Source organism: Primulina eburnea, chromosome 4 (assembly GCF_022965805.1).
Source record: "Primulina eburnea isolate SZY01 chromosome 4, ASM2296580v1, whole genome shotgun sequence".
Taxonomy (NCBI): Eukaryota; Viridiplantae; Streptophyta; class Magnoliopsida; order Lamiales; family Gesneriaceae; genus Primulina; species Primulina eburnea.
This window is the reverse complement of record NC_133104.1, coordinates 37,140,874-37,154,221: the sequence shown is the minus strand read 5'-3', so window position 1 is coordinate 37,154,221 and position 13,348 is coordinate 37,140,874. Positions and strand designations below refer to the sequence as shown.

The 13,348-nt window shown below is 32.7% G+C and overlaps 1 protein-coding gene across 20 annotated transcripts; it reads right to left on the bottom strand.

The window, feature by feature from the left end:
* Window positions 1-4,345: 4,345 nt before the first annotated feature.
* LOC140831072 (uncharacterized) lies at window positions 4,346-12,920 on the bottom strand. 20 transcript variants are annotated; one of them, XM_073194809.1, is made up of 6 exons: window positions 12,841-12,907; window positions 12,655-12,755; window positions 9,944-12,322; window positions 7,659-7,790; window positions 6,454-6,721; window positions 4,348-5,905 (listed from the first exon to the last, which is right to left on the bottom strand). In XM_073194809.1, exon 3 carries the CDS (start codon window positions 12,258-12,260, stop codon window positions 10,080-10,082), a length of 2,181 nt encoding a protein of 726 aa, XP_073050910.1. In that variant the 5' UTR covers window positions 12,261-12,322; window positions 12,655-12,755; window positions 12,841-12,907; the 3' UTR covers window positions 4,348-5,905; window positions 6,454-6,721; window positions 7,659-7,790; window positions 9,944-10,079. The 20 variants fall into 20 exon arrangements, with proteins under 20 accessions (XP_073050928.1, XP_073050927.1, XP_073050929.1 ...); XM_073194820.1 differs by lacking the exons at window positions 12,655-12,755; window positions 12,841-12,907 and having other exon boundaries at window positions 4,350-4,962; window positions 5,167-5,274; window positions 5,818-5,905; window positions 9,944-12,611; XM_073194827.1 differs by lacking the exons at window positions 12,655-12,755; window positions 12,841-12,907 and having other exon boundaries at window positions 4,346-5,905; window positions 7,659-7,797; window positions 9,944-9,992; window positions 10,388-12,613.
* Between the last annotated feature and the right edge of the window lie 428 nt (window positions 12,921-13,348).

Sequence of the window (13,348 nt, the reverse complement as noted above, 5' to 3'; positions counted from 1 at the left end):
ATTTTTTTTTTGTACCGTGTTGAGTTATTTGATTCTAACCGCTTAAGAAATTCCAAAAATCACAGCCATGAAAATCATTTTTTAAAAACATTTTTTTTCTACGGGTCTACTTACGGGCAGCCGCTGTGGGTTTGGGCAATAATGACTACCCATAACACTTTTAAAACAATGTCTTTTAAGTTTGAGGCATGGCAGGCCTGAGACAGTGGCTGCCCGAGAAATTCGGACAACGACCAATACACAAGCAGGGTGCCTGAGATGGTATCAGACAGCCCTAACCCACATGCCAGAATTGTTTAGGCCCGGGGGGTGAGATTTTATGATTTTTAAAAAATTATGAACTAAATTGATATTTTATGAAAATTTTACTAATACCCTTAAAACTATTTTTTGATAAAATCATAAAATTTTCTTATAAAATAAATAATATTTTAGAAGATTTTTTTAATTATTAATAAATTAATTGAATAATTAAATAAATATGTTTATTTAACTTATTGATTATTATTAATTATGGTGATTAATGACAAATTTACATGATACATGATTTAATGATAATATATGATATTATATTAATAATATATTATACTATATGGTTTATATAATATGAGATATTATATGGTAAAAGGATGATCAAGAGTCATGATTAATGTGTTAGGTATATGTTAGGATATTTTACATTGTTGTATTTTTAATTATTCAATTATTATTAAAATGTTCTAATTTATGACATGTTCTCCCCCCTTAAATTTGTATCTCAACATGCCATGAAAATTTAATATAAATATTAGATTTAGTGGGAGATCAAGATTTGAAGATGGTAGACTCAGCTCGAAGACATGTAAAATATTGAAGCTAATTTGATATTATATTTGCATCCCTGCATTTACTTAGATTTTGGACTTATATCCTTTTATGACTCTCACAAATCAAATACCTCTCAGTTATCGACCATCCTTTATTATTTATAATACACGTGATATATTATAAAAAAAAATCAATTTCTGTGTTATTATTATTATAATAATAAGAATTGTACGAATCTGAAAAACATACAGATTAACATGATATAATTTTAAAAATAAACTATGAGAGAAATTTTCGAAATTAAAATCCCTCATTTTGAATAAGATTTGAAATTTGTATTATTAAAAAAATTTAAGTCTTCAATATTTTCTTGCCTTTCATCAACGTTTGCATGGCAAATAGTACCCACAGTCGGTGTCTGACTTATATTATTGGGAAGGTCTGGATGCCAAAAATCTATGATTTCCACTTATATATTTGATGTGAATTACATGAACTCTCGTGACTTCGACTCATAATTATTGGGAGATCTTATGACGACCATACACTAAGTTTGGTATTGATGGGTTGGACTCAATACGTGAAGAAAAACATCGTCATATTATTTGGCCATCATCAAATGTGAGACAAATTACATGAGGGTTGCATGAGTTTCAATTAGGCTTTACCTTATGAAAATTATTATTGACTGATATTATTTGATCATGATTTAGCAATTGGGTCTTGCATACTCATTAAAAAAATACGATTTTCCATTTACATCAAAAAGGTGGTGAAAATGTCAAAAATAGTGGTAGATAATTTATAAAACAAAATTTCATATTTTATGTTTTATAATATTATAAAACAGTCGGTAATGATTATCTATTTCATATTCAGTACATTTACAATTTCATCACGTAATCCAATATATGTCATATTCTATCAAAACAAGCTAACCAGACCTAATTTTCAAGACTGACTAAGAAAACTAAAGATTGTTATGGCGCTCAAAAAAAATGGCATACACACTTACTAGGTCTTCTCTGAAAGAGACACCTGAAATGTCAATCTTGTTGGACTGACAGAAGAATGCGTGATAGTGGAAATATCGTCAACAAGCTAAAGTGTAATATGTTGGCTTCTATGTCAAATAAAATGCAATGATAGTTTGAGGAAATAACGAATTCTATTGACATTCATATGCACATACAATAGGTATGATAATTGGACTCGAGTGAATGCTGTTAACATCATAAACATATACAAGAGTTGTATGATGCTCAAACTCGTATAGTGATGCACACTGCTATCAAGGAACTCATGTCTACACCCATTCAAAGATAGGGCATTGGCCTATGAGCGTATTGTAAATATGATTAGGATTATTGAGAAGATGGTGTATCTGGAATTGGTGATTTCCAACGAGTTATATTATGACATCATCTTGTTGTCCTTCCTTCCTCGTTTGACAAATTTTGTAGTGAACTTCGATATAAATAAGATAGAGGCTATCCTTGAAGAGCTACTCAATATGTTTACGACTTACGAGGTCACTATAAAGAATTAAAAACATGTTTTCCTAGTGAGCTTATTGTGTGAGGCGAAAAATGATCCACACGGTAAGAAAAAAATTGTTTTTTCCATTACAAGAAAAATAAGCTCAATAATAAGTATACTCCAGGGAATATTTAAAAGGCCCAAAAAGTCCAATAAAACAAAAACATGTTTGTTTCTAGGGCAAGAAGTTTGGACATTGAAATGTGTCTATGCCAGAATTGTTTTAGCAATAACTAGATTTCAAATAATATGGTGATATTTCATTAAACAATGCCCAATGATCTCAATAAACAAACAAACATAAACAAGATCTAAATTCTAAACAAGCACACATGTGGTATGCTAAAATATGACATATTTTCCAAAGAAGGATGTACAAGTTAGTGGAAGATGACATGTTTGACTTGTCAGACATACTCACTTAATATATGTGAGTCATGTCTAAAAGAAAATATGACCAAAGCTCATTTTCTAAGGAAATTCCTATTGAATGTGGAATGTGTATATGATTTATTGAATTTGATCTTTACAAATGTGTGTGTCCCGCTAAGTGTTAATACCGAATATGAACATCCATCCTTCATTATCTTTAATAATGATTATTCGGGATATGGTTATGTGTATTTGTGATGAAATACAAGTCTGAAACTTTGAGAGTTAAAAAATTCTAACGTAGAGAAACTATTAAAAGAAATTAAAATAATTTAATCTAATCGAGGTGGAAAATACTTGAGTATTAAATTCTAAGATTATCTATGAGATTATTTCACACTGTATCCCTCCTGCTACATCACATTTTAATGGTGTGTCAGAACATTGTAATCGAACATTGATGGACATGGTTTGATCTATGATGTGACTAACTGAATTTCCACCATTTTTTTGGGGATTTGCACTTGAGACTGCAGCAATGTTATTGACTAACGTCCATATGAAGTTTATGAAAAATTGTTCAAATTTTTTTCTCCAAAGTATAATTTTTAAAAAATATTGAGAGATATATTTTGATATTTTTAGAATAAAAAAACACTAATGGTAAAAAAAAATTTATAAAATAAGTATCAAACATATATTTATTTTTAAAATAAATTTTAAAAAAATGTATACTTTTTTTTATAAAAAACATTTTATAAAAATGTTTTATAAATATTTATTCAAATGAAGCCATAGTAACTATTATTGCTCCAATAGTCATTTAATTTACTCAAATATTCCTCATACCAAATCCGACCTTCATGAATATCCGACCCAAACCCATCTTTATTGGATGGGATAAATTTATTTGTAATTATAATTTATCACATATATTAATTATTTATCGCACATAATCAAATATTTTATATAAAATAACAAAATTACCTTTACTATATATCTTTTGTTTACAATAATTAATTATTGAAAATGTAAAGTTATAATTTATCATATTATTCTAAATTTAATCAATCAAAATAAATATATTAATATTTATCCATAATTATTCCATATCTAACTCAAATATTTTAATTAGGCAAAAACTTGTGCGAAACGGTCTCACGGATCATATTTGTGAGACGGATATCTTATTTGAGTCATCCATGAAAAAATATTATTTTTATGCTAAGAGTATTACTTTTTATTGTGAATATGAATAGGATTGACTCGTCTCACATATTAAGAAGATATGTGAGACGGCTCTTTTAATAATCGTACCATTTTTATCATCATGATCGTGTGCCGACGTAGAATTTCTTTTTTCCCCTTATTGTTTTTTGAGTGCATAAAATAATAGTTGGGCCTACAAATCTGTTGAGCAAAATTCAGAGCGAAAATAAATATAATCTCATTATATATTTTATAAACAATTCTCTTCCGCTGTCTTCCAACTTCTTGAAATACTTCAAACTAAACAGCCTAAGCCACCATTACAAGACCATTACATCTTCAATTCATTTTCATAACCCATGTGTTAGGAGTTCCTTGAAATAGCAATTTAAAATCATCTCAAGCACCATAAAATAGTAGAAAAAACGTAAATCATAACTGGTTAAGCATAAAGCATACACCGATATGTATTCACATTCATAATCACAAGAAAAAGCACCTGTGAGTAAACAAATGCATTCACGTCAATGTACCAACCTTGGAGGGTAGTATGAAAATGAACCCTCTGAAGGTAAAAGAGAGCAAATATGGCATCCCTCCCAGATACCATATCTTGTACAGAGTGACAACACACTAGTATTTACATGTTTGTTTCAACTATAAAAACTGCTGGTAGAAGGGAAGATGCCAACCTTACGCTCGTTTACATTTTCCCAATATCACGTCTTCTCAACATCTTCTGGAGCCGATTATCTGAAGAGGACTTGGGAATTTCTGATGAAAATCTTTATTACAATAGATTTGAAATTCCAACCTGGTGTTAATCCATATCTTGTACCAGCATCTCGGAAAATGACGCAGCATAAGATAAACGTCAGCAATCCCATGCTTGTGTAGCATCAAGTAAATCAATTGCAGAACATGGGGTATGATTGCCTCAGACAAACTTTTGATGCCGTGGGACAAAAGCTATACGTACTGTGCCAACCACTGCTTGCACATACCAAGAACAGGAAGTGCATTGGTATGTAACGCCTGCAAATATAGGTAACCACGATGGTTTATCACTGAGTAAATTTTAAATTCATAAGTAGAGTGCATAGGAGAGAACAGATAAGAGTCCCCAACCTTTATTCCTGATTAACAAAATCAACAGACTATTGAATGAATTATTTCCCAAGATTGGCTCTCAATTTGTGAAATCTCTGAGTAAAGTCGCAAGTAAAAAAGATATCTAACCCATGGATACTAATTAACATGTCAATAAGACGATCAGGGCGTTCCTTATGTTTGTTTGCATACACATTAATTGTTGTCCCCCAAGAGTCTGCTATTTCACATCTTCTCCTGCATTTACGTACATCATATATATTGGCTCATTACATCAACAAAAAATGAAGGCGAAGAGAAAGACAATTGAATCAAGACTTCAGTAGGAGAAAAAGTCTATTGAGCTCAATCCAAGAGACCAATAATGCTAGTATTCAATCTATCGAATAAAAGTGCAAGTATGAAAACGAGTGGAGTAGACTTTCTCAACTTTCCCATTTTAACTGTATAACCTCGTCAATAAATAGAAATATCAATCATTTGTCAGAACAAGGGAAAGAAATAGGTGCATAGAACCATTTGGAAGCTTTATTTTAAGAAAAAAGGAAATGGGCTTAAAATCTGAATTGATGTATGTAACCCATCATATGATTTGACTTCGACAAAATGATTTCATCTTGACCTTTGACCTATCTCAAGGGACTTGTACTGAAATAATTAAAACATACGCTTGTTAAACTTTCGTCCCAAATTTGATAAGGCATGTTAAAAATATCAACGAGTGGTACTTCGGTGACAGATGGAGAATTATTGAGCAGCAAAAATATAAAATCACGAAACCTGAACGTTTCAGGCTCATTGGAATCCCGAAAAGAGAGTGTTTCCATTGTTGACCATTTGCATCACTGAAGCATCTCACGACATCCATCTATGTGGCCACGAGAAGTTAAAAAGGTTATCTAAGTTGACATGCAAAAATGCAAGTTAAACTTGCATTATGAAATGCACAGCCTCAAACAAAGATTCAGATGAAAGGGAAGATGACAATCAAATAATTTGAGGACAATTGTATGTTAAATGTCTTCACAAAACTAAAACATGTTATCAACAGTCACCAAATACTTGAAACCAATCCATAATATTCAAAGCTGATATCAAATCTAGATATTTTTTCGTTCCAAGGAAATTGATAACTGAAAATGCTCACATTTTGGTCGAGGGGTCAAAAGAAATGCACAAGCAAAAAGAAATTTTAAGACAACTGAGCTTTAAAATGATATAACCAAAACATTTTCCCATAAATGTTGACATCACAAAATCTACAGAGCAATGCAGACAAGGATCTAATAAAAGTCTGTTAGCAGATTTTGCGAAACAGATAAAAGATTATCAAATGACAATTATTTCCGAACAGGGTACAGAAGAAAGTTCTGGATCTTCACAATCAAGATTAGTGGCACCTTGGTTAAAGAACACCTTGGTTAAAGAACGAGTATCCAAGAAGTCCATCAGAATGATATGTGCGTTGCTCATTTCTTTTCTCTAGCAAGCGATACGATTCCTTCCACTTAGTGGCTTCATATTCATTCCATATTATTGCCCGAATTGGAATTTCCACAGAGAATTTGACCAATCCTTCTTCAGTAAGCTTCTCTGAAGCAGTTTTTCCCTGAATACCTTTGGTTACAAGAATTGTAGAATCACCCACTCTGTATCGTGCTGAAAACACTTCATCAAAATGCTTCTACACCAAAAAAGGATTGAAATATGAAAATGAAGAAACATGAGAACGAGAAAAAAAGTTGTTAGCTTAAAAAATTTTGTACTAGGAGCATGTCATGAGTTTTGTTATGATTCTAAATCAAATTTTCTAAAAAGCCAAATGTCTAATTTTATATGTACATTCCAGATGCGTCTCAATCTTGAAATAACCTTCAATCTTCATTACGATGTAGTGAGGCATAAAAAAACATTGAATATTCGTTGAATTTAAACATAGACAAGATGAAATTCAGTCTACATAAGAAAACTAAGAACAATTTCATTTTGGGATTTCAAACTTCACAAATACAACCATAGCCAAGTGAAGAGTTTGAAGTAACCATACTTCTTCTACACTCACTACTGTTTTCCAGGGACTCTTTTTCCTGTTTATTTATTGCTACCCTATCACAATCTTTGATACCTCTCCAGATTACTTTACATATGAGAGGCTAGAAATATGATGTATTTAAAACAGTTACAAGATGAAATCATGAGAGTCAGCACTGTAGTTATAGAAGACCAAAAACTTCTGCTCCCGATCATTAACACATCAAGAGCCAAAAAGAACTCAATAAATTTGGAGACATTAATTTGAACCATATTCATAAAAATATTGTGCTCAATTCCCACGATTTCCATGGAAAAAATAATTCATTTTTTATTCTTCTAGTCTTAATAATCATGCCAAGTTTGTGCTCAATGCATCCGCTGTCAGCCCTTAGAAATGAATATAACATGCAAATATAGAAGTTTCAAAACACAAATATACCATCTTCAAAGAATGGCAATATGTATTTTCTAAACAACAAAAAGCTACCATAGTACAATGTCCTGGTTGATTCCTCCATGGACCCCCAGTCTTAGCAGCAACAATAATTTTTTTGCAAAAGTTATTAATCAATTGGAGAAAATAATACCAAGTAAATAACAAGGAAGACTATAAATATGGCAGCATGTTCCAAGTGCTTCAAAGCTTCCTCTTGAGAAGCAGAGTTCATAAACAACTGAATACAGCAAATCCCAGCAGCAACATGGTCCTTTTTTATCACCTAAAAACTGTTAGACAATTAGTAACCTAAATACAAACCTATACAAAATCTTATATGACTGTCAGTTAAGAATCATATCAAAGAGAGAGAAACCTAAGCATGCTACCCTACTCATTAAATAGGTATCTAGAAAGAGAGAGGATATCTGAATTTCTGAAAGGAGACATTTAACGAATAATATCTCACGAGGGTTTACCGAAGTAGCAATTTTAGAATTAATTTTGACAGACATACAGTATGCTAAAGCCCATCCCAGGCAGTCAAAAGAATAAGGAACCTCTTACAGCTATAAAATTCAAACAATTGAAAGTAATATAGTGCTCCTAGTGTCATTACATAGTTCAACACTTCTTTAACAAAGAACAATCTCTAGGTCCTATTTCTGTTTTATTCCACCGAGTGATGTGGTTATAACTCTTAAGATTCCAACATAAAAGTAAATCACATTGTGATCTTCAAACTGGAAAACTAAGACAACAAATGCTTCATTGAACAAAAAAACTAATTTACAGGTACAAAAGAATAAGCTCGACTGTGAAACGCATGTCCCAGATGGGCATCTATCAATCATTATGTTAATCCCATACAGTCTATGGCTCCTTTCAAGTTAGAAGTCATATGTATTATGTATGTCAGAAACTGGTCGGATAAATGGAAGTGTGCTGATTCACGGACTGAACAGGAATGGTGCCATAATCAATGCACAGATAAAATAAATCATCGATCATTCCATAATCAGTTATTAAAGGATCTGGTCGTTGAGAGGAAGAAGATGAAGTCCACAACCAGGGAATGGCAATTGAAAGGAAAAAAACAACAGGCAAGCTTCCTTATATCTGCCATACCTAAATATATAACTGAGCAAATTCTGACAAGCATACTGCAATTGCAAAATATATTGCATCAAGGACAGAGATATACTGATAGGTCGTACCATCTATGAAGTTGATTGAAAAAATCAAATATATGAACACAGAGCAAACCCAAAAAAACAGAAAGTGATTCAAAGTCACAATACTGACATGGAAGTGGAAAAGAAACATTGTAGGAAAGCTGGAGACAAACGGATTCGGATTGAACACATATTGGCATGAAAAACGGATGAAAACTAGAATCGAGACCATTAAAAAGTAAATGAAATTGATATGAGTAAAAAATAACTAGCACATCATACTCACTGCTTGAATTACTAGAGTTGTAGCTATAAAAAAAATTAAATAATCCATTTCCAAATGAGTTGGAGATGTTATCAATAAATTTAAGATGGATATTAGAGCCAGTTATGTTCTAACATAGAAAGCATGCAAGACACAGACCTAAGGAAGAAACGATGACAGACAAAAAAGAAGAAGAGAAATCAAATCACTCTAGAATGACTTTAACACCAAGATATTATCTCATAATAAATCTGAAGACTTACTTCTAGTAAATAGTAAATATAAAGACAGTGTTGTCTAAAGGATTCTTAGCACAAGGTCAGTGTCATTCAAGAAGATTCCCTGACTAAACCAGTTTTTCTAGGAAAAACAGAGGACAAGGAAACACAAAAATGTTAACCCTGGACGTTTTTAAGTAATAAATCCTGGAGATATATTGGAAATGATAAGCTTTCCAATTGTAGTATCTCCAGTACTTACTAACTAAACTAGAGGTCTCGTAAGAAAAATAAAATACATTAATCATTCTATTCTTTTCAATTAAGTTTGTCATATATATATATTTTTTAAAATTGTCATTTATCTGGAGACCTAACTGACACATCGTGTTAGTTTACTGCACAGGGGTCGTCATTCGAGAGAAATCTAAAAGCAGTTTTTGAGGAGACACTCAGGAAAATTCAATAAGAGAATAACACTAAAACTTTTTCAAAGAACCAAACATAAACCGGTAAGCTTAATGAATTACTGCTAATTTTCTGGATTGATTTTCATTAAGAATTTGAATCAGGTGGTATTTGTGAATTCAACAGACTGATATGAGTTATCACAAACAGAAAGTTCACGTCCAAAACTCTAAACACTGACTTCCACCTATAGAAAATTTCCAGAAGTATTTTCTAACTTTAATTAAATATCCAAACTGATTTGTTCATTATTTTGAGAATGTCAGATCTGTTGAATATTGAAATACTTATAGAATGGAAATAAGAATACCTGTGTAAAACATTCCATTATTTGAGAAACTACATCAGCCTCTGATAACCTGCATCACCAGCCAAACCATGATCTCAGTGAGATATCTGGAGGTTCCATAATGAAGGTAATAAATTCACCTTTTTGCAATCAACCATTATGTAATCTTTCTCACAGGTCTTCCACCCATACGGTCCAAGTTGCCACTCATGACAAGTTCAACAATTTTTAAAGCTCTAGGGTAATTCCTCATCCAACCGTTTCTTGATGCTCTTTTCAAAATGTCAAATGAACCTTCATTTGGTTCACAGCCATCCATGGCCATATCTTTAAAAAGTAACATTATTTGCCAAAACATTCCTTTCTTGAACATTGCTTCCAGTATAGCATTGTAAATAAAAATATTAGCAGAAATCTCATTCTCAAGCAATTGGTCCCTAAGTTGAAGGGCGAGTGATATCTTACCTCCCCTACAAAGACTATAAATGAAGCAGCCATAGGTGCTAGCATCTGGTTTTATATTCTGGCAATGCATATCCCTTGATAGTTCATATAAGAGTAAATCATTGTCTTCCCGTACTGAAGCACGCATTAGAATATTGTATGTAACTGTGTTGGGTGAAATCCCAACGCCTTTGACATAATTGAATATTTTTTCTGCCATTCCAAGTAACCGATTCTTGCATAGGCCAATAAGGAGAGTATTTAAAGTGACTGTATTTGGCCGAGGACCATCATTGATCATAGATTCTAACAGCTTCAAGCCTTCAGAGATTTTCCCAACGGTACAGAAATACTGGATCAGACATGTTGAACTTACAACATCAAGTTTTATTCCTTCGAATTCCATCCTGTACAAAATCCGCCGTATCATGGATGAATTTCCCTGTTTACAAGCTGCAGACAAGATTGTATTGAAGGAAATCAAATCCGGTCCATTGGTAGGCCAGTTAGCACTGTCCAATAATTCTAAAGCTTCATCGACGTAGTTTTCCTTGCACAAACCTTTCAAAACTGTATTGTACGACACACTGGTTGGTTTAAATCCCTTCTCCATCATACTCTCCATCAGCAACAATGTTTCCCTCGAATTACCATGACAGGATGTCGAATGCAGATATATATTGTAAACTACATCATCTATAGAACAGCTCCTCAAAACAGTATCAACTAACAGCTTATTGGCAATCTCAACGTTGTCACTTTTCAGCATGCCTCCCGCCAAAGCAGAATATGTAAACAAATCTGGAAAGAAACCCTTTTGATCAATAATGCGAATAAGTTCACCGACTTCAACCACCCTACCTTGATGGCAAAGCTCACGTAGAACTATATTGTATGTGACCAAATCAGGAACACACCCTGCCTTTTCCATTTTACCCACATACCTTAATGCCTCGTCAACTTTCCCGTCATCACAAAGAGACTTGATAACTATAGTGTAAGTTATCAGATGAGGCTTATAACCATCATTTTCCATCTCATTTAAACAATTAAAGGCTTCAATCCACAACCTTTCTCTACTAAAGCCACAAACTAAAGCAGTATACGAGCGAACAGTAGGTGCAATGCCCTTCTTTTTTAACCAGCCGACAAAAGCCAATGTCAGGTGACTCTGCTCAGACTTGCACAAAGACCATAATATATGATCGAAAAGACAACCACATGGAAAGTATTCCTTCTCCAAAATTACCAAGAAGAAAAAATATGCTTTTTGAACCATTCCAGCTTTACAAAGATCCCGAATCAAGGCACTCACATTGTAATAACTAGGAATGTAATTGACACTCAACATAAGCTCAAACACTATTGCAGAATCTACAACATTTCCAACTTTCAGCAGCCTCCTCAACAATTTAGATATAACCGTGAAGGAAGGCAAAAACCCACAATTTATCATATCTTCAACAATTAAAATCGCATCTTTTAAACTCCCAAGAAAAATAAGCCCGTTCAAAAAGGTATTGTATGTCAACAAATTTGGGGTCGGACCGAATCTTTTCATTCCAATATAAACCTCAAACAACTCATCAAGCACGACACTATCAGATTTGAAATAGCGATAAATCATCCAATTGTAGTCGGAAACAGTTGGTTTCACATGCCTTGTGAAATTCAAAGTGTTGAGGGCATTTATAATGCTACCTGTAGTTGCATGCTTCTGCATTCTCTGTTGCAGTTCAGTGTAACTCAAATCCAGCTCCACATCATGTTCTGATAACAAGTAAGCATCTTGTGCAGCACAACACAAAGTGGACAGACTCATGAAAGGGGAGTGAAAACGAGATCTTTTCCCAGTGAAGATTTTTGGTGAAAAATAAAGAAGGATAGAATACATTCTTGAACAAACCCAATAATTTTACAGCGGCCCAATAATGCTAACTGGTAAACCCGTTTAACCTGCATAACATTAGCTAATTTCAGACACAAAGTACACCAACTGTAAATAAAATTAGATTTGCTGCTTCTAGCGGTAAAGATTGGCAAAAGATGGCCATCTACACGCAATTTATGAAGTGATTGTGAGAAATAAAATTCTTGGAGTTCCGGTTCTGTTTTTTGCCATACTACTTTCTAAACCTATTTCATACTACTAAACACAAAGGCAACGGTTTTCCACACTACTTCCACCTATTCAGATCAAGTAACCGAGTCATCGAGAATATACATTTCAGGAAAAAAATTAAAATTGACACAAGAAAGTACAAACAAATGCAATCATGTTGTATTACACTCAATCTTATATTGGCATCCATTAGAAAGTCCAAGACTTCTGCTGTAATTTTCTTGCTATCGGGTGAGGTTGGCACTTCCATCGTCATTCCAGTTACGTCTTCATTAGAAAGTCCAAGCAATCGAAACATAAATAAACATGAGGAAAAAATTGAGAATCAAAATAAAAGGGATTGACCTCTCACATTGTGTAGAAAATTTCTTCAATTCAAAAGCGAGGATGGGACGATGAAGATGAACGTGTAGAAGTTCAAGTGAGCGTGGGTTTTCTTGCCTGATTCATTGGGTGTTGGTTTAGGCCCACTATTAAATTTAAACGAAAGCCCAACACAATTAAAAAAAAATCACAATTGAATGTCCACCCTAATGTTCTATTCCTATTTTTTAAAAATATATATAAACATATAAATAGTTTAACCGATTTTTAAAATTCAAAACCGAAATAAAACTAATTAATTTGATATCTTAAAAAACGATCTACTGATTTAACTTAACCAAATTTCTAATTTAATTCAGCTCTGTCGATTATTTTGATTAAATCTAGATTATGTTCATCCACAATTTTTATATATTTTCTGACCCAAAATATAAAAATCCACCCAATATATCAAGAAGAATTGAATCAATGTTGTAGGGTTCTTAACTCCTAATTATTATTACAATATAATTTGATTAGGTTTAATTAATTACAGC